Source organism: Blennius ocellaris, assembly GCF_963422515.1.
Source record: "Blennius ocellaris genome assembly, chromosome: 14".
Classification (NCBI taxonomy): domain Eukaryota; kingdom Metazoa; phylum Chordata; class Actinopteri; order Blenniiformes; family Blenniidae; genus Blennius; species Blennius ocellaris.
This window is the reverse complement of record NC_137663.1, coordinates 17,738,561-17,764,227: the sequence shown is the minus strand read 5'-3', so window position 1 is coordinate 17,764,227 and position 25,667 is coordinate 17,738,561. Positions and strand designations below refer to the sequence as shown.

At 41.5% G+C, this 25,667-nt stretch overlaps 1 protein-coding gene across 1 annotated transcript; it reads right to left on the bottom strand.

Moving 5' to 3' along the window:
- Nucleotides 1-1,408: 1,408 nt before the first annotated feature.
- On the bottom strand, nt 1,409-17,887 carry LOC308139700 (pleckstrin homology-like domain family B member 2). The gene is made up of 17 exons (XM_080509190.1): nt 17,767-17,887; nt 15,337-15,428; nt 12,888-13,852; nt 12,450-12,782; nt 10,059-10,193; nt 9,588-9,725; nt 8,019-8,165; nt 7,182-7,292; nt 7,008-7,097; nt 6,533-6,679; nt 6,030-6,129; nt 4,976-5,174; nt 4,275-4,365; nt 4,036-4,182; nt 3,691-3,910; nt 3,468-3,553; nt 1,409-3,285 (listed from the first exon to the last, which is right to left on the bottom strand). The coding sequence occupies exons 2-17, from the start codon at nt 15,389-15,391 to the stop codon at nt 3,145-3,147; spliced, it is 3,105 nt and encodes a 1,034-aa protein (XP_080365316.1). The 5' UTR covers nt 15,392-15,428; nt 17,767-17,887; the 3' UTR covers nt 1,409-3,144.
- Between the last annotated feature and the right edge of the window lie 7,780 nt (nt 17,888-25,667).

The window sequence follows — 25,667 nt, the reverse complement described above, 5'->3', positions numbered from 1 at the left end:
AAGCAATTCTCACAGCAAAGAGTGAGAAGTGTAAAAGCTGAGGTTAAGGATGAGATGCTGATCGTAGTCATGGGTTTGTGGGAAGAGAGGTCTGTTGCTAGAAATAAGAAGTAAAGGCTAAGGGGTGAGTTTATTTTGTTTGATAAAAAAAAAAAAAAGTGATGGTAGAGGTGACACAAAAAGGGCTTTGTCTGCTTTGAAGCCAGGGGCTGTGAGCTGAGAATAGAGGACCACCATTTTCCTGAGAAAAACACGAGGACTTCATCACACCAGGTGCTGATAAAGAGGGCATCACCAAGAACAGTCTGCCCCTCGGGCACTACAACACATGTTTGCTTTGTATTAACACCTATAATCTGGGAATAAAGTGTATGAAATTTTGTGAGTTCACTTCAGACATGCTAGGACATAGATCCGATTCTAAGGACTCACACTGTGCTGCAGTGTGATAAATTACATCACGCTGTACAGTAAAGTTGACTGCTGGTGTGAATGATTCTCACAGTTTCAAAGAGAAAAGCTTAACAAACATATTTACTGAATGCTGCCTTTTGTTAGCACGCATCCACATGATTTCTCTCAGCAACGTGGCTTTCATGCCTTGAGTGCAGTACAACCACAGAACATGTTGGAGTGAACTTTTGAGCTGTGTTGCATAAGTGTGAGAGCACCTTTGTTTACAGGTCGCTTCATGGGTTTCCCTGCAAGCGGTTTTCCCATCTTTGAGACCAGCCCAACTCACCCACCACAAATGTGCTGCTCAAATGAAAGCACCCAGGATGCAGTGAGACCACCCTGACGTCCTGTGGTCTATATGTGTTTGTGTCTGTTTCTGCCTCTGGAGAGAAGACGTGCCTCTCCAGTACCTAATTTAGCATGCTTCATTCTGCGTTTCCATGCCAACCCCACTAGGTCAACCAATGAATAGTTGTGAGTGAGTGAGGGGGGGTTTAAAAAACATGTGTGCCTTAATGAGCACAAGCAGTACACAGGACCAGTTATTAGATAGTCCAAAGGCTTAAAATGATTCATTAAAATTCAGTGTTGCTAAATCATGCTCATTCATATTTAAAGCAGTATTGGTTTAAAAACCAAATCATTGTGCTGATCTGCTGAGTAATCACAAAAATATCCTGAGGACAGGGGCATTAATGCACGAAAGATATTTGGATATGAAAAAATATATGAACTTTTTCAGGGATAATTTTAAAAAGATAATAGATAAGACATGAGCGCATCGCTTGCATAATTTTATTATTTCCCTGTTATGACACAAAGTATCGGGCCTGTAAACCTAAACTTCTGTGAATGTCTTTTTCCTTCAAAGATACAATCCAATTCGGTTATACAAGCTGATGAAGCTTGTAATCAATTTTCAAAACAAAGGCAGAATTAATCAAAACATGTATTTCAAATTCACAATGATTTATTTTTGACACATTTGGAATATAAAAACCTATAGCATATTTTCAATAAAAAAAAATCACAATAGTTTTATGTACACAATAAAAAAAAAAAACCCTAAGGGTGTTCAAAATATATAGGAATGTGGAGATTTCATTGGTTTCAAGGCGTATGTCTTGTGCATTACACAACAGTTGTGAGATGCTTAACTGACAAGTGCCTTTCTTCATCCAGCGAGAGCAACAACTCATCTGAAACCCTCCCAGCTCTGCAGGAGTTAACCACAACTCATCCAGCTAAGGAAAAACATCAGGCCCTGCAGTCAGGAAACTAACAGCTGTTCACTGACTGTTAAAAGTCTTCCTTCATTATCAAATACAGTCAACGTGATACAAAGCTTCAGAGAATATACAGGTCAAATATAGACTTTTTCAAAAAAAATAAAAAAGCTTTGGTATTAGGATTATAAATCGTTTTGCTCTTAAAAAGCAAATTTCATGCTTGATATTACATGTGCTTAGGTTTGCATGTATTTGAAGTCTAAGTAATAAAAATAAGGATGATCGAGGCTCTGTTCCTTACTTAGCTGTGTGTAAGTGAGTCAGCCAGAGCATTACGTCACCCCAGTGCAATACTTCTGCACGGAGGACCTCTGCTGGTGGAGAAACCAAATGAAACAGTTCAGGGGGAGGAACCTGGTGATGCAGTACATGCAGCATCACTTCTGCACAACATGGCCTCAACATGTCTGGCCTCCATCACTACAGATAGAGGGAGCTAGCTGCATCGTCGTAGACATGAAACACGGTACCACTGAGATCTGAGCCATTTTTCGCCCTCCAAGAGTAGAATATTAACCAACAATTATTGTTATTTACTGATATTAAAATGGAAAAAATAAAGTGATCAAAATAAAAGTGATGCAAACAGAGTATTCTGTTTGCATATTTACAGCCTTGTCTCAAATAAGCAAACAAGGTCAGCTTATGCTTGCAGTTGACTTAGGCAGCAGCACTCAAAATGAAGAACTCATCAGAAGTACTAAATCTGATTTCAAATATATATGTGCATTTTTGTACCTTTTGCAAAAGGGATTGTCTTTGCTGAAATAGGGAGCTGCGATGCACTGATGCTGTCTGGTAATCAAAGGAATGACTGAAATCTAAAAGCACTGGAAAAAAGAGGAGCCTAGTCAGAAATGAAGGGCACAGAAAAGGTGGAATACAAAGACGTGAAGGTGGTTTGTTTATAGAAAGCTGTCAGATAGAGATGCATCAATGAAAACAAGCAGCATCAATGTGCACCGCAGCTCGGAAATGTTACAGAGGTTGATTTTCATTATTTAGACGTTTTCCTGGTCGTCAGTTGGTGCTTAAGAATGTTAGTTCGTAATCTGACTTTTTTTTGCAAGAAAGACTAGTGACAGTTGTTAGATTTAGTTGTGCTACATCCACTCATTATATTTATATATGTATGTATGTATGTATGTATGTATGTGTATACTAATAGCTTAATTACGAGACCTGCATCAGACATGATTGCATTATAAAGAGTGCACTTGAACTTGTGTTGACCCCAAGCTCCTTTATAGCAAGCTGCAGGTCTAAACAAAAGCTCTTTTTTTTTTTCTCCCTTGCAAATCTGATGAGGAAAATCCATCTTGGCCATGAGCCAACGAGAGCTGTACGTCTTCTTACTTAAATCACGTTGATCACAGACACATTTTCTTGTCTCTGGATTTTACACCATGAAGTGCATGTGTCCTTCTGCACCAGTCACTATAACGTCCATCCAGATACGCATGGCCTCCGGAGAGGGAGCCACCATGTAGTACACCCGGTCGTGGGTCTTCACACTGAAGGTCAGCGAGGGGTTGGGGCTCTTGTGTGCAGAGGTGAGTGCAATGCGGGACAGAGGGTGGAATGACGGGGGAGTTCAGAGGGGAGAGGGATGAGACGAAGGATGTTGGGAGGGAGAAAAGGAGAGTAGAAACATATGTCAAGATTAAAAATATTGTGTGAAGGATGCCACAGTCACAGACGCACACGCACAATCACACTTACTTTGTGTGCATTCTTCAAATGGTCATAGTAAATTTCCTCTATGGCCTGGAAGTAAATGACTCCTTTCATCTTGATCTCGTGTTTGTCTGCAGCCAAGAGTATAAACACATCGGTGATCAAAGCTTGTTCTCAGCCTCCCGACTATCTCGACGTAGCTTGACAGTGACCTCACTGCAGCAGTAACTCGCACATCAACAGAGACCTAAAAGAAAAGATTACTCACCTGCGAAATATGTGAGCGTCCTGCGGTTGTGGTCGAAGACAAACCAGCGTTTCTTCCACGTCTTAATCTTGCCGCCCATTTTGACCAGGAATCCTCGACAGGTTTTATCAGTGATTGCCAGATGGAAGCATGCATCTGGGTTGTGTCCAGCTGCCTCGATGTGGCCATGAAGATCAAACTCGTCCTTCCTTATAGGGAGGTAGCGAGTCAACAGCCTGGACTATGGACAAAGCAATAAAATGAGATTAAAAAACAAAACAAAAACAAAAACCTTTTACAGTTTTCTTGCAAAAACATTTATGTGACGCTAATGGCAGGAAAGGAACCCGGCCAACTTTACCATACCTGTGTTCTTTGTTTCTCCCTGAGCTTCACTTCTCTCTCGACGAGTTTCTGCCTCCTGCATGTCTCCTCCTGGAGACGTTTCTCCAGTTCCTCTCTTCTTCGCCGCTCTTCCTCAAAAGCGTGCCTGCGGATCTCCATCTCTCGTTCCTGCCGTGTCACACAGGAGTAAATTACATCTGCTGTCCAACAGACTGGTCAAGAGGCTCTATGAGTTCTTGGAAACCTTTTGGGCTCATTACCCGATGCTCGAGGAGTCTCAGCTTCTCTGCCTGGGCCTCTCGGAGTAAACGCTCCATCTCCTCAATTTTTGCCATGTTTGTCGTACTGGCACTGGTGAAAACAAACACACATAAGTCCTCATGACACAACATTTCCCTGGTAAAGGAGGAAGACAAAATATAAACAATGACAAACTAAATTAGGGAGCGCAGAGCGTTTTTGGTTTGAACTGCTCAACTCGGTCTTTCTATGAAACTCTGAAATTGAATATGATTAACGCTTACTACTTATTTGTATTCAAAGTTCTTTTTGATCAATTATTGTTAGATATCGCTCCGTTCAATTCAGGCTCATCATAGGTCAACAGATTGTCAGATGGCAAACACAGAGAGAGACAAACTCTCCATCACAGCTACGGTCACAGCAGCAGTTAAACTAAAAATCCTTTTTTATTCACAGTGGGACTGAAACCCAGAAACGAACATTCTTGCTGTGAGGTGAGAGTGCCAACCACTACATCGCTGTCTTTTACTTTTTACACGAGACCACAGCTTCTTTGAGAACCAAAAAAAAAATGTAATTCTGCTTGCTCATCGTGTGTAATCAAATCATTGCTGACTCAATTTCTAAAAATATAACTTCGCTTCCTCTGATCCTGGAAAAAAAAGAAATCTTCTGAAAGAGTTTTGTTTTGTCATTTCTCTGTATGTGTCTGCCTCACCTGGAAATGTTATCCGGGGAGCAGGCGGAGAAGCTGGTCTCCAGGCTGTCGGAGCTGTCCACGCTGACGGTGTCCGAGGCCTGGCTGTTGTCTGGATACGAGAAGAAGTCCAGGAACAAGTTGGGCTCGGGGATCATCCTGCTGCAGAAATCACTCCGTCTGTGTCTGTCTTCGCTCATGTGTGGGTGACTGTGGCCCGCTGAAAGACGAGAACATGACAATAACGCAGTGGAAATACCCACCCCATGCCCGATGTAACAATAACGAGCCAAATCACACCAACGGGGCCGAGATTCATTAAATTAGCTGGTGTGGCGGTGGAGCATCTTGAACAAATTACTTCTAAAAGAAATGTTCCTTGTAAACTGAGCGAATAACAGTGAAGCATCAATCTGGAGAAGAAAAGAGATATTTTATTTGGCTCAGCGTGATGGAAACAGTACTTTGACTTAACAGCTATGAGATGACTGCCATTTTATTTCTGTCACTGTCTGTCGTGTAAAGCTGTCTGGTGTCTGGAAGTAATGAATATACAAAACACCTTAGAAACCACACAAAAAACATCATTCAAAAAGGGGGTCCTATTCAAATAGCACAGGTTATTCATTCATTCATTCATTTAAATTTAATTTTACCAATTGAGATCAAAATATCCCTTCTACGGTAACACCAGACTATCACAGTATTCCAGCAAAACCACAAGATGTGATGGACAATGTTTACTATCCATTGGGATGCCTTTAATCTTCAAACATTTAAACTGTAAAATGAAAAAGTCATCCACTCAGATTTTAGGCTTATGTTGTGTTTGAAGCTGGTTGCCAATTCCTCTTCTGTACGATACACAAAAATAGCCATAAGCTGAATGTTTGCCTCTATATCAGATCTGTATTAGATGTAGCTTCCTATGTGTGGTGCCACGGATTATTGCATCATTGTGGCATTTCCGGCCCTGATACCAGCAAACAGCCTGAGGCTCAGCGCTGGACTCACATGGAAGAGTACAGCAGGATCTGATACAGACACGATGTGGCAGTCTGGTGCTCTGACTCACTTTTAGACAGACGGCGAGAGTTCACCTCCCGCGGGGGGAAACTGAAGCCCTGCGGGATGACACTGCCACAGCTGGAGCTTTGGGTCAAAGGCAGGTGGGCCTGAGACAGAAAAAGCAAGGAAACGTACAATGTTCAGGGCCCGTTTCTACAACCACAACACAACGGCATGGTGCATTATTTAGTGAGCTGGAAGGGTGTTACAGGCCGAAACTGAAAATTCCTGTTTGGGTGGATCAGTCTCGAGGGACAATGAATTTTCGAAAAACAAACTATGAAGGCAATGAAATCCCCTTTTCAGCAGGCCAGAATAAGTCCAGTCCCTTCAAAATGATCAGTGGTTATGCAGTATATGCTTTAAATAAGTGAGATACCTCTTGGAGGATCAATTGATCTTTATTTAGCAGAATCACTTTTCATCTCATTTACATCCACTCTCATCCTGTTGAAGATGGCACGCAAAGGCTCGGGTTGAATTAAACAAATGTTTAAAAAAAAAAAAAACCTTTGGAGAAAGTGTGCGTCCCAGGGATCTGCCATATGGAGTGAGGAGCTGCTGGTTCCTTTTATGAGGTAGGCTGTCACCCGCTTGTGAAGAGTTCTCTTTGCTGCTGCTGCTGCTTCTTCTTCTTTCCTTCAGTGACTGCAAATGCTGCAATAAGAGCAGAAATCACAGGAATCACAAAGACTGAAACAACTAGGATCATTAAAAGTACTGAAAGTTTGATCAGTCTTGATTTACCTCATAAAACCTGCACCAGCATGCCTGATATTTTTTTCTTTTCATTCTAGAGCTTAATATATATTGAATACAAGCAAACATTGATTGACAGAAGAACAATGGAGAAATGGAAATCATGTTGCTCTGAGCTTTAAAGCTGAAGGAACAAGATGTCTGCTTAAGTCTCAATGGGTTAAAGACAGAGCAGAGTGATGGAAATAAAAACTTTTATTGCACCGTAACTGACACGGACTCTTACCTCTTTGATGGCAACAGGGTTGTTAGTGAAGCTCTGCCCCTCAGACAATTCTGCATACTTTCCTTCCAAAGACACCAACTTTTCTCGCTCCTGCAGACATCAGACACCGTCTCAGTACAGAAAGCAAAAAAAAACGTACTAATTACAATATCGGCATGCAGACAATTTTCTTACCTTCTGAAGCATAATTAGCAGGTTGTTTTTCTCTCTCTGGAAATTCTCTCTTTCTTGCTGAGTCTGTAACACAATCTGAGAGGACTGTTTCTTCAGTGTCGCCAGCCTCTCCTGTAAGGAATATGGCAACAATGCAGTTTCTGTCAATTTTCAGAAGACATAAAGCAATTCCATGCAAAGAAATAGACAAGTACTGCAGATATGTGTTGTAACTTAGCAGTAGCGGCGGCGGCAGCGGCAGCGGCAGAGTGATCAAGAGCAAATTCTCATTATGAGAAAGTTCTTTCTCTGATAAACCAAATGATTCATTCATACTTCAGTGTTGCACGCTTACCATTGCCGGAATCTTGTAATTAGTTCATGCTTTCTGCTGCAAATGTCACATTTTTTTTTGCAGCTCTACTTTCATGCACAACCTGCAGTAAGATTAATGACAATAAACCACAATGTAGAAATTAAACAAAAGATCCACTCAAAAAGAAAAATCATCATTGAAACTTGCTACATGGCAGGATACAGAATCAGCACTGTTTTGTGAATTTAGACTCCTCTTCTGTCATTTTAAATTATCTCCAAATCTTCCACTTGATTGTCACCTTTACATGAAAAACCCAAATGTTGCTCTTTAGCTTCCATTTATATGTCCTGAATTGAGACTATCGGTAAACTATAAAGGGAAGCATCACATCTGTTACAGTTCTCTATAATTTGACATTTTGAACTGCATAAACTTGAAGCAGAAAAATGCATGTTAGAGTGACTCAGTGCCGGCAATGCAGCAGGGTTATACATGCAATTCATGCTCCGTGCACAATCACTGAACCTTTCTTGCTGCACCTTGCGTGTGACGATAACTCGCTGACAATCAGCGATCTCTCGTAGCAGCTCCTGGTTCTGATGCTCCTTTTCCTCGTCCAGCTTGATTTCTCTTTCCAACTTCTGAAACTCCAAGTCCTCTGAACTTTTAGATTGTTCCCCGTTTTCCTGAAAAACAACAGAGAACCATAGAAACTCACAAAAAAATACAAAAAACAAACCAAAGTGCAGGATTGGAAGCATGAAAGGATGGAAGTTGGAAACACACTGTTTTGGAAATACAACAACATCAACCACAACAAAAAATATTGTGTATTTTTCTGAAGGAATTTCTTTCGGACACATTCAAATTTCATGTTCCCCAAACTGATGGCAGATTTCAACATACTTCAGTTTCCCACCAAAGTGAAGTCACATTTGTTTGCAGTTCTTCTCTTATACCTAGTAATTATTTGGGCCCCTTTGCAGATGTGGCTCTACGGGTTACCAGAGCTGTAACAGGAGCTATGAACGTGAGAAGAGAAATAAAGGCGAGGACATTAAAGATTCCTCAGTCAGTAAAGATAAAAAAAAAAAATACAAATACAAGTTGTATATAAATGAAAAATGTAAAACAAATGTTTTTGAATGGGCTTTTATGTAAGTTCTGGTGATTTAATCTAATAACTTATAAAATAAGGAACAAACACATGCCCTTCACAGTTGGTGACACTGTTTTGAAGGTGACTGGGCAGCCAGCAGGCGTGATGCACAAAGGGAATACACATTTATTTTTCTGTGCATAAGACATGAGGCATGACAGGTACAAAGTCATTTGGGATCCTTCTTGTTTTGGTTGCTGAAATCATTTCCTTTTACAAAATAAAGAAAATGTATAGCTCTGGATAAAAGGTAACTGAATCCCTTTCAAGGAACTTGTGGCTGACATGAACCGAACTCTGATTATTTGTTTGAACTGTGGTTTCAGTCTCTAAGAGCCCGTGTCTACATAATAAATCTGTATTCTCCTAAATCACCTCTGACCACCGTCAGGCGAGTTCCTATTAAAGATCAAGTTCTGGGATCATTACACAAAGAAGTAACACGACGCAGAGTATAATTAATTTTCGTCTTTTGTTACTCCTGACAATGTTAAGACAATATCCCTTAGCATAGGCTTTTGCTACATAAAACCTACCGTGTGTTTCCATACCAACACAAATCTGACTTCTAAGAGATGTATTACACATTTTATGATGTTGAAGGCTACTTCCAAACTGGCACTCACCAAACAAGCAATAAAAATACTCTTTTCTTGCACAGTTTTCTCTTAACACTCTTATTGTTCTCATTTTGCAATGTTCACATCTTCATTTAGCTGTCTATTACTGTTAATCGAATCCTATCTGCCACACAAACTGCATAAGTGATGTGAAGTGACACTGTTTGTTTAGGATTCAAAATTACGATTACTAACAAACAAACATCATGTCATCGTTGTTTTTCAGTGAGATGCCAGATAAGATGCAAATTCATCGCTGATTGAAAAACATTTCCCCCCAAGACGTTTTTCTCTGGGTCCTATTGTTGTACACATTTGCGTAAATGTACCTGTGACTTCTCAGCGTGGTTCGGCTTCTCAATACTATGTAATTTCCCCTTGAGCTCCTCCAGCAGCTCTTTTTCCCTCTGCAGCTGGGCCGTCTCCGACTCCTGTTCTCCTTCCAGCAGAGCACACTCCACCTCCATCTGCAGAGAGCAGCAGCACAAGGCGGACGCGTCTTTCGTTCAGCGCGTTCACTCCATCCCTCATGGCCACGCCTAAACCATCCACCGATAGTAGTGATATTTGTGTCCTATTCCGCCAATAGCAATTGAATCATAGGGTCAAAGTGATCTATTTGCCGTTCATCAACACTGTGCTCGAGGCAGCTCATTTTATCACTTTGTAGTGTGATGAACTGCTGCAGAATACTTTCCTACCATCGATGGTCATGGGTTTTCTCTCGCAGCAGATAAGCACAAACAGAGTCTCAGTGCTCAGGTGTTATTTATGTTTACTGACTGCACCGTGCTTGGTACCTCGCGGACAGACTCCTCCATCTGGTTGTCCAGGTCTTTGATCTTTTGCTCCAGCTCCTCGATGTTGTTTAGAACTTGAATTCTTTCCTCCTCTATGTGCGTTACTTCCTGCTTCAGCTGCACACTCTCCGAAGGCTGAAATGACACCGGGAATGCATATCAACGCTCGGCCCTGGAGGAGCCTCCACACCATGTGAACGCAGACATTCACAAGATGAACGTGTACTGGTATTCCGTGAAAGAACTATAAAATCACATTTTGGTAACTTAGCATTGGAAACATATTTTTTCTTGTATACATTTTTCCAATAAAATATTGCGGGTGCATTGATTTACTTTTTTTTTTTTTTATCATTACTGAATTACACAACAGCTGCTGCTGCTGCTGCTGCTGTTTTAACTCATCCATAGCTGGATCACTGGCAACACGGACAGGATTCCTTTGCAGTGGGTGTAATGGAAATCTCTATCACGCAAGCCTCTGCCAGTCCCGCTGAAGCTTTCCCACATATTGCTCCATCTACCAGCTTCCGACCAACATTCATTCATACTCATGTGTGGGTGTATTTAAGATACTCTGTAATATCAGGCTTGTTTCTTTTAGAGAAGCTGGGTGATCTTTTATATATATATTTTTTTCTGGTGAGAGGTTTGTGTGCCCAGCAGCTCTTGGATTTATAGTTTCCATGATGGGCTGGGAGCTCTCTTTCTTCCTGTACACACTCCTCCTAAGAATGTATGAGATGGACAAATGGGTATTTAGGGCTTGTAAATCTCTGACAAGCACTCACCCAAAGCAAAGGTGATGGGCTTCATTTAAAATTCGAATTTGATAAATTCAAGTTTTGTCTCTTATAAAACAAAGATTGAATACTTGAGTAACCTACAGTTTCTTTGTTTCTTTTTTGGAGGGTCTTAAGTTCATTATGTGAGCGAGAAAAGTTCAAAACATCTGGAAAAATGCATATCTTTTCCCTGCATATACACAAGAATTCTTCCATTTACACACCCGCACACAGATGTGCGCGCACACACACACATATGTGGACAAATTCTCCATGGGATAAAGTCATTTCCTGCCCCCCTCCTCCTCCTTCAAGACTTTGAATGGCTGAGTACTGAAACAAAACCAGGACTTCTTCATTAAAAGCAGACACAACGTAATGCTGTCGCTGCTCTTCAGTGGAAAATAAAGTATCCCAGGATAAGGCAGCCGCCCAGACAGTCAGAATCACTGGAGCTGAGATTTCTAATGTAGAATATTAAACACATTAAATAACGAGCGAAAGAGGTTCCAGAAAGGGTAACGGGGGACTGGATTTAGGCTCTAACATTAAAGCAGTGGCAGAGAAAGAGAGAGACACAGAGAGAGAGAGAGAGAGAGAGAGAGAGAGAGAGAGAGAGAGAGAGAGAGAGAGAGAGAGAGAGAGAGAGAAAGACTTGTGCAATTGTCATTCTCCTGTTTATGTGTCTGACTGACCCACATAAACAGGAAATATACAAATTGCTCATTGCACAGGGTTACAAAATGCATAATTTGTGTCATGAATCTGCCTCAACTTCAGTCACGGTTTAGGTGTAGAATTACTCTACAGTGTGCAGATGTAGTGCAGTTTCTTCAGGATGCTTTAGGTTGAACACATTTCTACTTTTCATCTTCATACCAGTCAAAGATAAGTTACACTGTGGATGTGTTTTTTTTTACACAACAGATCAAACTTAAATTTCTGTTTGGTTCTATGACATGTAAGAAAGTAAGAAAGTACTCTTGAATACAACGAGTAAACAAACAACTTCAGAAAAGCTCAGAAGTCATATTGACTGCATTCCATAGACGGGATGTCTCCCATTAGTCTTCACAACAGCTTCACTCTGTTTACCACTCATCCTGTGGCAGGAATTAACAGGGCACATATGCACATAACATGTTTAAGGGTCCTGTTATGGCGGGTCGAGGCTAAATGTAACAGTAGCTGTGACTCAAATCCCTCACACACTATTTAATGAAGTTATTCCTAAGTAATTCGTTTTACAGTTAGAAGTGAAAAAAGAGTGAAAAGAAATCTATCTATCTATCGCAATCTATTGTATTTTCAGCCTGATAACAGTTTTCACAGGGCCCTCTGACATAGAATACCTATATCATGATATAATTCCGCAATGCCAGTGCCACAGCTGACAATTCCATTTTAACTGTTATACCAAAACACCTGGTCACATCAATGACAACCATGCAAGTACCACTTTCTGGCAAAATGTGGGAGAGTAAAATGTGGAATGTTTTAGGTATTTTGATTTAAGTATTGTGAGTTTTTGCAACTTAGATAAACTGTATGTTCATTTCATTCTTGATCTTACTAACTTGATTTCACCCCTTTTTCTGAAACTTACCTTGTTCCTGTGGTGTGTAGAAGGGGACGGGGCACTGCTGTTGAGGCTGACTGCGGGCGAGTGGGACCTGGCCTCTCTGTAGCCGCTCTGCTGCCGCTGGCCGGCCTGCTGCTCCTCAGACAGCTGGAAGGCTCTGGCTTTGACCCCAAAGCAGCTCTCCTGAGCTGTGCTGCTGGGAGAGTCGGAGAAGACGGACTCGTCGTCCGAAACCTGCAGCTTCTCCAACTCCTTGTTGATCTTCTGCAGGTCGGAAACACCTGAGCCGGCTGGATCTTTCACTACTTGTCCCAATCCTGTGCACAGGTTTAAGATGGTCTCAAGACGCTGGCATTCCTGCAGGCAAGGGATTCACACTTGGTTATGTAACAATATCAATGTTACTGGTAACTGTAATGACGATGACGATGTGAAATAGGACAAACTGAGAAGGAGACTGACCAGCCTCTGCACTTTCTGCTCCCTGAGTCGCTCATCTCTCTGGTGTTGATGATAGTCTCTCAGCTCCTCTTTGCCATTCAAAGAGCTGATGCTGCCTACTCTCTGCCCTGGACTCAGCCCGCTCTTCCCAAACGACAACCTCCTCTCCCCAAAGCCCAGATCCAAGCCGGTCCCATCGAGGTCCACACCTAAAGAGCTCAGAGAGGCTAGGCTGGCCCTCCTGGGCGTGCTGGGCATGCTGGCAGGTACCGTCACATCTGGAGGCTGCTCCAGCGAGGAGAGACTTCGCCGCTGCCCTGCTGAGACCACCGCCCTGTGGGAGCCCACGGAGTGGCGTGACGGCAGGGACAGAGCAGGTGGGTCCGCTGCGTTGTGAAGCCGCGGCAGAGAACGGCTATGCAACCCCAGGCTGCTGAGGGAGCCGGTGGAGTACTTCCTCTGGCGGGAGTCACCTCCACATTTGCCCTGAGAGTAAAGCCTGCGGCCCATTCGCGGACTGGACGGCACACTGGCCGCTCCGCTTTTGACCCGGGGAGATCGTGGGACGGGTTCCCCGTAGGAGCCCAGCAGCACACCTCCTTCTGGCGCGCTGGAGAGAAGCAGACTGTCTTGTGACTGATGGCGAGAGTGGGAGTGACGGAGCAAGCCGTTGGAGCTGAGCTGGCGCTCGCCCTGACGGGGAGATGGAGGCACGCTGCTGCTGCTCATGTAAGAGAAGTTCCTCGACGGAGGGCGCTCTGCGTTACTGAGGACTGACAGAGGCCTGCTGGACTGGGCTCCTACAGCCGAAGGCATGTTGTGATACTTGCGGCTGCACTCCGCTGCTCTCAGGCTGGCCTCCAGGGCGCTTTTCCTGCGCTGCAACGTCTCCATCAGGTCCTGCAGCTCTGCCTTGGAGCGAGAGCCTCGCAGCAACGTCCCACCCACTGAGCCACTGCTGCTGTGAGGCTCAATCTTCACGCAGTCTGTAGGAGAGAGAAAGCCAACCGAGCATGAAATCCAGTCACTTTTTAGATCAAATGAAACAGTGAAGCTTAAGGTAACTGCTTTAATACTATAAGCAGCAGATCAGCAGAAAGTTGTACTGTCACACGTGTGCTGAGTAAGAAGGGGGAAACCAGTGAGGAATGTGTGCTCATACACTTCTGAGCCCAATACAAACACTGGCTCAATCAGTGGTTAAGTTTCTTCTAAAAATGGAAGAATGCCAGTGGACCACGACCAGCTAGAATTCATCATGGTCTCGACTGCAGGAGGGATCAGGAAGACAACTTAAATATTTAAGTGAACAGCGTGAGGACTCTGACCTGCGTCATGGGTGGCCGGGTAGACAAAGAATTACTGAGTTCAGTCAGCCGTCAAGAACGTCGTAACTCCCTCAGTAACACGTCAACTCTGCTCATGTGAATTCTTATGTTTCATTTAAACTTTGAAGGCGTTGTTAGTATGTTTTTTTGTTTGTTTCTATTTTTCTTTTTTTTTTATTTAGCTGATCAAAATTAACAACACGAGTAAGAAGTCTGTCAATCAAAAATTTATTGAAGTGGACTGATGAGCTAAAAAGCTGTTTCAGGGTCCCGGTCAAAGAAACACCCCCCCAGATGACTCTAAATCTTTTTTCTTTAGTCCCTTTGGTCCACTGTGGCTTAGTTGCTTCCAATTGCTATAGGTTAGTAGTTCAATCCCAGTCTGTCCCTGTGTTTAAGTGTTATTGGGGGAGAAAAAAAACACAGAACTCCAAATTGTTCCCAATAGATGTTGAGCACCTTGCATAGAAACTGTCACCAACAGGGGAATGTCACAGACTGTGAAAAGCGCTTTGAGATGACTGAAGCAATAAAATGTGTTATATAAGGGAAGACCGTTTTTCCATTTCGTTGAAGATTTTCACAATATCAGCCAAGTTCACCGTCATTAAGCTGCCTCTGGTCCTGCAATACACAGTATATATTCCTGTTTGATCGGTAGCCAATTTCCCCCCAAAAAGTGGTCAATAATAAAATGCGTCTTGTATTCATGTTGGTTAAAAATAATCCCAGAGGCTGTAGGTAACTGTAGTTTCTGACTTTGTACTTAAACTCCAACATTTTACCAGATATAAGTACATTTTATCCCTGAAGCTCTAAAAATATTTTTGTTATTTTGGTTGTAATTTTTGTTTGCATGTGAGATTTCTTGTCTCAGTGTGCCACCTACAAATACCAATTCAAACTTTTAATGGATGAGGCAATCACACATCAGCTTTTGTCTGTTCAATAGTAGATACACAACACATAAAAAGACATAAAAGATGGATCTAAATGACACCTGAAGAGGCTGACAGAAAGTGAACCGGATGACACTCACAATGGAGCAGCAAAGATTTCCACATCAATGGTCTTATTTAAGATAAAAAGTTTAAAGTTTTCATGCAAATCTTCGAGGTCTCTTTATCATCTGAGTGTCTTACCTGACGCGTAGCTCAATGTGGCCATGGCACTCCTTTGAGGAAGCATGGTGTTCATCACACTGGCCTCCTCCTCTCTGATTCTGCACTGTTTCCTGAGAGGAAGAAAAGTTTCCACCAAAAAAAATTCACAATGAAAAAAAAGCAACTTCTGCTGTCACAAAACATAATCAGAAAAGAAAAGCGATTTATTCTGATGCTATCTATGATCTGGATTCAGTCACAGAGGGTCACTTTGCAGATTACAAGCATTTGTCCCTCACAGGACAAACACAGACAGACAGAGAACCACACACACACACACACTTATATCCAACACACAGTTACCATTTAAGCTCAAACATGTGTTTTTGGACTGTTTGGGAAGAAAAAGGAGAATAAGAACATGCAAACTTACACCTAAAAGGCCCTCAAGCCAGGATACAAGCTACATATATTTCTGCTATGAGCTAAGAATTCTAACCACGACAGCATCCTGCAGTCACTGATGTTATCTAATGGGATGCAATTCAATACTGCACATAACCGCCAGTTTAACGTTTTGAGGCAGAGTGTTCCTGTAACATATAACAACAGCATTGTTCCGCCACGAAATGATTAAAACAGATCTAGAACTTGAGCTCATTCATCATAGCTCTGCACAACAATGCCACAATTGAAGCAGATATTTCAGATGTGCATATTTTAAGGGAAAAGGAAAAAAAAAAAAAAAAAAAAACCTTCCAAAAGACTAAGTATTAAAACAGATCCATAGGAAAGTTTTTATGTCTGGGCCACTGATACCAATAAAAGCCTGAAATGCCGCTGCACTCAGTAAAAGGTTTTACCATAGTTGAACCGTAGATTCATGAGCAGTCCTCGAAAGTATTCCCCAAGACCCCCAGAGAGGCTGCAGCCAGAGTTAAACATTCAGGGTTTTAAACCTGGATGGCGACTGATATGTTCCCTTCTTGATATTTGACTCATTTTGCTTGACATTTTCATAAATCCAATTGTATTCGATAATTATTGAATTATTGCATCAACTGCATTCATACAGCCCCAAATCAGCAGTTTCTGATCCACTGAAGATGTTGCGTGCCAAAAGGTTTACTTGCTTCAATAGTGCAAATGAAAGCCGACAGAAGAAGAAGCATCAAATGAAATCAATCGATCTTTACAATCATGCAGTGCTTGTAATAACTCACTGAGACCACATTAGGTGACTTTATTACGGGTTAGAGAGGAATTTTAAAAACCAGACACACACACACATACACAGGCCACAGAGAAATGCAGAGATGGCTGATCTAAGACTCTCCGGCCCTGCTGTCTGGAGAGAGGGCCTACAGGAAGCAGGGTATCCTTTTACACAGTCTCACAATCAATCAGCGTGAGTTCATTCTCCAGACCGCCTGAAAAAAGAGGGTGAAGGAAAAAAAAAAAAAAAACCCAGCTCCGTGTCAGGAGCGGCGGTTTTTACAGCATGGCCCAGCTGCAGGCCAGCAGGGTGGTGCGACTCACAAACACACAGGGAGATGTAAACAGTTTGAGGAATGACCCCCAACGAGACCGTTCTCATCTAGCGTGTGGTAACACTGTGAAGATAAGCAGTTTCTTCTTGCAAGGTACAGATTGTTGATGTCTGGGGTGTGTGTGTGTGTGTGTTATACGCTTTGTCCAGAAAGAAACATACATTTACATGCATTACTACTACAAAAAAAGACAAAGATAATACGTTTTAAAAGTGTCTTTATAAAGTACAACTTTTGCTGTCTGACAAAAATTGTAGAAAATAGACAGCAGCTGATTACACAAACCTATACTCAACAAATCCAAACATAAGTATTATATTAATACTTTAATAATTATTGCACTTTGAGACTGTTTATGTTTCACCCATCAACTGACAGCTAAAGGACAACAACTTTAGAATTGGTCAGATTTTCAAGTTAGCGCAGCTTGGAGTAAAGAACACAGTGAAAATGAGCTGTGGTACTTTCCCAGATGTTGAAAACATGTAGCTGCATCTACATTAAGGTATGTTGATGGAAAGACAGAGTAGAAGATACCTACAGTTTGCCCTTGGTGTTTTGAATCAATTGTAACGAGCAACACTTCATACCTACACTTGAAAACTTAAAAAATAGTCATTATACCTTTAAAGACAAGGATTTCCAAATGATGAAAAAGAAAAAAAAAACTTGTTTTTCTTCTTTTTAGTTGAACACATCTGCACTTTCTCATGTCCTAACTTTCAAACAACATAATTCTATTCAATTTAGTTTTCTGGCGTTTTTCTCTCATTTAATTGCTCCAACTTCTTACAACATCTGTGCACGCAGTGCAACCAAGTACAAACTTCAGAATAAAGTAGTATTGCAGTCAGACTTTACACGCATAAATCATTGTATCTTAAAACGCACTGATCGTGACGATGATGAAGCCACTGACCTTTACTTTATGTTCCAGTTACATGTTCAGAAGTTGTGTTGTGCTGAAGCTCCAGTCTTCCTCCGTCTGTCTCAGTGAAGTCCTCCCATGACAAAGGAGCAGACAGGAGACCCTCTCTCCCCTCCCACCTTCTACTCTCTGCTCAGACTCCCCTCCCCAGGAGAGAGAGAGGGGGGGGGGGGGGGGGGGAGTCGGAGGGTCTGCGACTCCTGCTGCCCCTCTCTGGTTGAGGAGAGAATTGCTGATTTGTTTGGATTTATAGATTTATGGATCTAACCCTAATACCCCCCCAAAAACCCAAATGATAAATGTGGTTTACTATATTTTTCCCCCCAAAAATAAAACTGTATTCAACCTCTTTTCTTGTTGTTTTGTTTTTTAACTTCTGATATGATTTGTGACCTCTGCACCATGTCATCATGTTTATCATTTGTCCAGCTTGCAGCAGTAATCTTTACACATCATGTGATCATTTCACCACTAAAATCAAACTTGCAGCCAGACGTTTCTGACTCTGCTCAATTTGTTCACAGAAATATGTGGCTCAGTCAAGGTTCCCCCAATGAAGAGTCCTCCCACAATGTTTTTGTTCTTCTGAAGAAAAACCAAGAGTAGGCATTAGTTCTCAAAGTTGTAAAAAAAAAAAAAAAAAAAAGGAAAAAAGAAGTACACGCTTGGATTGTTGTTTCAGCAGTATGTGGAGGCGGGAGGAGGCCCCATTGCTATGTCTGAAACTGAGCCAGACTCACTCCCCTCTGAATGTGAGGCATCACCCATCACCCATCACCCAGACTTGCAATGTGCTGCATACCTATTGATCTGATCACGGCTCCCAACGTCGACTTCAGGAAAAGTTTTGAAAAGTTTTGCTTTGGGTGAATAAAACGTAAACAGACGATCAGCGTGTTCGGAGTAGAAGAATGAATGAAAATCCCCCGAAAACCCTCCTGAACAATCATGCAAAAAACTCCAATTACATCATAGGGAGGGGGCTGCGGGGCAGAGCCGGGACCAGATGATTACTTCCAGATACAGTGCCGGGGTCTTTGTCATAAAACGCGCACACACACACACACACACACACACACACACACACACACACACACACACACACACACACACACACACACACACACACACACACACACACACGCACACACATTAGAGTTGGTCTGCTTCTCTTAGACTTACGTTCTTTATACTTCAGGAAAGTGAAATGACACATATAAATCTCAGGAGGGCCCCTTTTGAAACCTGGGACACTTTGAATTTATGACCAATGCAAAATTTTAATTGTCACAGAGCACAGGAATGTTACGCCACTCCGTCTCCAGAAAAGTAACCACACAAACATTTCCTGAAAAAAACACTGTATGTATTTGTTTGGATTTTTTTTTTTTTAATCTATGGACTGGAACCATGTGTTGGGGGTTTCAAAGTGGAGGCTCTGGAAAAAGAAGGGGAGAAGGATGGAAGAAATTGTGGGAGTGGGCGTAGCATCGTCTCTGGTAATTGTTGGGAAATCTGACTCATAGCGTGAAAAGTCGCGCAGCGTTTCACTCAATGACTTAAAACCAGTCTGCATGAAGGTTTCGATTTGAGAACAGTATCACTCATGTTTGTTTTCTTCAAAATGATCTTTGGCCTCTTTGGCTTATCTTTCACTTTGTTTTCTCGAGTTTCCCTGAGTTTCATAAGAAGAATGAGAAAATCATACGTCGTAAATTGAATTCACAGATAAACTGCCCTGCCTGGATTTTTATTGTCCATTTCTGAAGTTTAGCTTGTAACTCAACCATCACACACCTTTAAACAAAAACATGTACATCATTTAGTCATTCCTTTGACCGCTAATGGCAAAATGAGCCAGTCCTATTACATCCAGCCACTGAAGAAAACCCCATTCAGCAGGATGTGGTGCTGTAATGTGACCGTTTGCAGCCTATATCTAGATGACCGAATGCAGTTTCATTAGAAATGTGGCTTATGGTCAACCTGTAACAGCACAGCAACATGCATGAGACTTTCTCATGTTACTACGCTTGTGGCTTTTTGGCTGTGGAGTCCTTTTTGTACTGAGAGTTAGAAAAAGTCTGGGAGTATGAATTTAAGGCCCTTTTAAATAGTGATGCAGAACTCATAATCACATCTATTCTTTAAATAAACAGATTTGATGGCAAGCAAGATGCAGCCGCAAAAATAACTCCCAACATGAATATTTCAGCAGACAGGTTGTAATAAAGTACGTTAGCATTATTTAGGGGAAAAAGAAGAAGAATGAAATTGGGTCATTCTGATTCAGTTGGATCGGTCAATGATGCTATTTACAGGCAGAAAGAGAAACAATTGACGGAACATGGCAGGGAAAGTAAAGAAACAGCGTTCTGGTTGTTCTTCTATGTCAAATTGTGCAACATTTGTAAACAACATGCATTTGTGGGATTAGCAAAAGTGGGTGTTTCAGTGGCATCCATGAAAAATCTGCCAAAGCTTTTGTGAGTTGAGCATCTCTTTCTGTTGTCGCCTCTGTTTCGGTGTCTGAGAGAAAAGGACTGATGGACAGATTGAATTCTGAGGCAAAAAGGCACATTTTTGCAGAGGAAAAAAAAAACTAATCACATGAACAGAATTTGGACAAATGACTTGCATTTTATTTCAAAGGCTGCTGCAAAAAAAAACATCAAATTTAATTCAGTGGTGCATACTGTGGTCTGATAATAAGAGATTGCAGCACATGCTCCCAATACAATTTCACCAAACACCATCTGTCCGCTTTCAGTTGAATCTTATTTTGAGGTGGCTGCTTGAGATTCACTGCTTTGAGAGCTTATTGCCAGATACTCCTCTATCTACCACAGCCAAGATTACATTTAGGGAAGAGAGTGTCCGGGGTCAATGTTTTCAAACGCGTCCTTCCCCATGCTGCTGGACTCCAGTCCGTTGTTCTCCTCATCAGGTGGATCAATTGTTTGCTCTGTGAGAGTGTCTGCTGATGAAGTCACACCACAGTCACTAACTGCTCCTTCATCATGTGCTTCACACTGGGGAGGCTGCCTGGTGGCTTCAATGCTGCGTTGCTCAATTATGTATGAACGGGCGACGCTTGGTTCTTTGTGTAGTCCACATTCGATAATTCCTGTCCCGTTGTACCTGTGTGAGGCCATTCTAGTCTCCATTTCTGCACCACAGAAAGAGAGAGAGAGAAAAAATGTGTAAAACATTTCAAATCTTTTCTCAAATAATGATGATCATTATGTTTGAAAATCCTGAGATCTGTCAGAGCTTGTGAAATGGTGAGGTTTGTTCTGTGGCAAATTCACGTGTTTTCAAGTGTGTGTTTGAGTGTCTCAAAACCACTTTAGTGTTCTTATATAAGAGGGACATTTGGACCAAACAGTGCCACCTGGTGGTCATCTGTAACACCAAGCGCGTTTTATGAAATGATGCGCCAACAAAGGATTTAGTTTAACTTTTAAATCTTTACTCAACATATAATTTAGTATTAAACAATAACGAAGTTTATTTTTGTCTAACTGACTTAATTAGTAATATTACCAATTTCGTTTTGATGTGAGTGTAATACATATTAAAGTTCAGAGCAAGCTTTTATTCCCAAGGAATATTGTGTAATGTAAAAGTGCATTCTGTGTAACTTCTGTGTTAATTGTGGACATTCCAACACATTTTTTCTGGCAGTCAACGCTGCATAAAAATGATGGGATGCAAATTAAAAAAATATTTTTCATTTTTAAAAAGTACTTAAGTCACTATCAGACATACCTCTTTGCCTTACACACTGAGGGAGAGCAACAATGATGGTGAAGAAGACAAAAGCTGCAGAAGCTGCTGTGCTCCACCATGACCGCTGCGCTTTCTGTTCATCCTCACCTGCAAGAACAAATTTCCTACTGTTAACAGTTTCTTTTTTTAATATTGTGTCACACAATAACAGCCATCCAATACTTACGTATTGATGCGACGGTGATGTTTACTTTGGTCTGTATGATGTGGCGGCTCTGCAGACCTGAGAAAGTGCAGGTATATGTCCCGGAGTGTTGCTCAACATCTGGCCTGTGAAGCAGAAGAGATCCGTCTCCCTGCAGAAGCAGGTCCGGGTCCAGTGCAGCCTGGCTCTCCCACTGGTTGTAGCTCTGTCTGGTTCTGTTGTCGTACTTTATGATCACCGTGGGCTCACTGGATGAGGTGAAAGTCCACACGAGGGAGAAATTCTGGACACTGCGTGGAGCGATGCATGGGACGGACAATGCATGACCCTCTTCCTGTGTTATGGCCTCTGAAATATGGTTTGCAGTCATATTGAGGTTGTTGGTTTTTTTTTTGCTTTTTAAACATTTATGTTAATAAAATTCTATTATCATGCGGATAAAACAAACCTTGGTTCTTCCAAGAGGCCGTCCACACCTGTGTTTTATCAGCTGATGTAAAGGTGCAGAAGTAGGTATGGTTGGAGAGATGACCCTCCAGCCTTAGCGCGCTCTCCACAGTGTACAAACCCTTGTGGTCTGTGGTTTTGATGGTGGGATTTTCCAGCACTTCCTGGGCAGAAGGAGGGTCTGTGGCCCAGGTGACATGAGGGATGGGGTAGATATTCTGAGATGAGCATGTGACCAGCTCATCGGTCATCTCCATGATCACTGATTGGATGAGAGCTACAGGGGGGGAAAAAAGCAAAAAAACGATAAACATGGAAGCACCTAATGTGGATATGAGTCGGTTTGTGGAATAAGATTAAAACAACTTTGCTCGTCTATCCGTGTTTATAAGGGAGCACAGCGACACAGAGGTCAGGATTAGTGCATGCCGTCCTCTCATCAGCACACAGTGACATGCTCTCTCTCTGCAGCCATGCTGGCTTTTAGCACAGTCGCAAATCTGGGGAGATGGAGCTTTTCTGCCCTTCTCTACGCCAGTACATGTGTTATACGGTAAGTATTAGGACAAACAAAGAGCTTTACAGCAGAGGAAATAAATCACACTCCTTATGTGAATGATTTAAGCAACAGGCCCCTGGAAGAATTTATTGGAAATGCTACAAAACCAAAACATTTACTGGGATTTGCTTTAACTTAATAAAAATGTTAATTGCATCCTTTGCCTTCCGTCTCATTGCTTACATATATTAAAGACAAACTAAAATGAATATATAACAAATGTTATCAATAAAATGCGATTCAGGAGAGGAGAAAATAAAAACCTTTCAATGTTTTTCCAGTGCAATTTAAGTAATTGTAAAAAATAAATAAATCAAAACCTTTGCTTTCCAAATGTTTTGTCGATTAAACGCAATGAAAAGTCAGTCTGCTGCGAGGTGGAAAAAGAAAGAGAAAAGTTCCACTCTGGAGTCACGACTTTTAGGGTAATTAACGACTGGAAGCATTTACCGCAGCGTCAACACTCCAGGCTTCACCAGTTTGAAAGAAAAAGAGAAAAAGTAAAATCCAAACGCGGCACGAAAAGACATCGAAGACGTTGTAATATCACAATATCAGCTCAACTAAAGATCACATATTATGTTGCATTGTACTGACCTTTGACCTCCAGGTTGACAAACATCTCCTTGTTGCCCTTTCGTGTGCTCGTGTAGCATTTGTACCTGCCCTTGTCTTGAACTTTGACCCTCCTGAGGAGCAGCGAAGCGTTGCCGTGCGGGATGTGGGAGTTGAACAGACATGTCCTTCCACTGAAATGCTTGTTCTGGAGCCCAAACTGGTCCTTGTTGTAGTAGTAGCTGTGGACGGGGATCTGCTGCTTGTACCAGTGGATCACCACGGTGCTGGTGGGAGTGAAGCTGCACGGCAGGATGCAGTCGTCATGGACGATACAGGTGACGTTGGCATCTGGTAATAAGGCTATGAGCCGGCACAGCAGATTCAACAAAATGGCATTGTTTATAAAATACAGAGTTCAAGTGTCCGTTTTAAAGCTGCTGTTTTGTTCAGTGTGGCTGGCAGCATCTCGTCTTTGTGAACTAATTGGGCTTTCACGATTGGGTTGTGAACTTTTTCTCTCCCGGTACACACCTTTTTAAAAAGTTGGAGCTCTTCTTATCAAAAGCACGGGTTCTTCTCTGGCTACTACGTAGCTTTTTCCCATGAAAATGTACTTCTTTTCTTTATCTCTCATTGAATAAAAATTTCTCTTTAATGATTAGGTATAACTGTATTTAAAATGTTATGACCATATTTTTTAATTTGTTTGTTTTTTATTTACCATAATGTGTCTCAATAATACAAGAAGCCCCCAAATATTTTGGTTGGTTCTTCAGGAAATTAAATTAAATTAAATTGAATAGATCAAATTAAATCAAAACAAATTACATTTATATAAGCGACGCAATTCTTATGATTTGTGTTTTGTCACAATGCCACTTTTGTAACACTGTCCTCAGTGTTGTGGTCGCTCTTTTTGCCACAGGAGGGAAAATAAACTGAGCCGAATTATTCAACTATCACTCTTATTCTTTCCTATGGATAAAAGGGGGATTTTGCTTCAGCGTGTTACACTTTTCCCCCCATTTGTGGGGAGTTGGTGTTTTCCCCCAGATGTGTGCAGATGTCACAGCTGGGGCACATTTGCGGGGCACTGAGGATGCAGTGAAGCTGTGTACACAGCTGCAGCCAGAATAAGAAGACAGAACTATGTTAGCTGTACAAGCTGCACACTGTTTCAAGTTGTTGTGCAGCTCTACAGCACAGCACTGTTACTCAAAGACAGACATAATGACTTATAATACATTTCAGGTTTAAACAAATGTATTAGAAAATATTCCATGGCATTACTAGGAGAAGTGTTGTAAAAAAAAACATTGCATAATGTAAACTGTGAATAAAGAAGAATATTCACGTTGTTTGTGGTGTACTGATAAAAATCATGCAGTTTTGTACACCCTGCCCATGAGCACAGTGATTTTTCAATGGGAAAAAAAACTAAAAACTAAATATAATATCAAGGCATTGTCTCTTAACTGTTACTTTTACCCAAAATAAATAAAAGCCAAACATTACAATACCTTTTGAGTTTGTCATGAGCAATTTGTCCAAGAAAATGAGCAGCATAACCATGAGTCCATGAGTCTCTGCCATGTCACACACTTCAGTCCTTTGTTAAGGTGTTGAATCTGTAACAGTATGAGGTGTGTGTGTGTGTGTGTGTGTGTGTGTGTGTGTGTGTGTGTGTGTGTGTGTGTGTGTGTGTGTGTGTGTGTGTGTGTGTGTGTGTGTGTGTGTGTGTGTGTGTGTGTGTGTTTCCATTTTACATCCTTCCTCACACTAATGAAACACTAACTAATTAACCAGGTGTGTAAATGTTTAACCGGACTGCATGTGAGTGCAACACTCTGCACAACACCTGAAATGAGTTCACCACATCACATCTCTGCCTACTTGAAAAGGGGAAAGTCAATGAATTCACAATGAGATGAAAAGTGGATTCCTTTTGTATGTTCCAATTTGAATAACTGAAGTAATATTATCTGTGTTTTCGTTTGGCTGCGTTTACTTTTACCTAAGTGCAATTTTCACTTTATCATATTGTATTTTATATGTTTTGACCATTTTTTTTCTGACCCCTACATGCTTCCAATAAACAAAAGAAAAGAAAAAAAATTATAATAAAAATGGCTCCACAATTGTAAAATGATTAAACTTTGCCCAAGAAATGAATGTTTTGTAAATTATTCCTTAAAATATGTAGAATCTTTCTGATTTACTACAATAATAGATCAATTAAAGAGATTACGGATTACATTTTTTTTATACCTTCAAAGTCTGTCTATGAACATTTTGACTTGTTCACGCGATCTGATAAATGACCTCTAGAGGACGCAGATGAGACGTGAGTTCCTCGTGTCATCGGTCGTCCAGCAGCTGTGGGGCCACATG

Excerpts from the sequence above, each read along its gene's own strand:
- LOC308139700 (XM_080509190.1), bottom strand. The coding sequence starts at position 15,391 with ATGAACACCATGCTTCCTCAAAGGAGTGCCATGGCCACATTGAGCTAC. Across the intron at positions 5,175-6,029 it reads CTCTCGCCGTCTGTCTAAAA|CGGGCCACAGTCACCCACAC; the intron begins GTGAGTCAGAGC and ends CTCGTCTTTCAG. Across the intron at positions 3,911-4,035 it reads GGGAGAAACAAAGAACACAG|TCCAGGCTGTTGACTCGCTA; the intron begins GTATGGTAAAGT and ends CTTTGTCCATAG.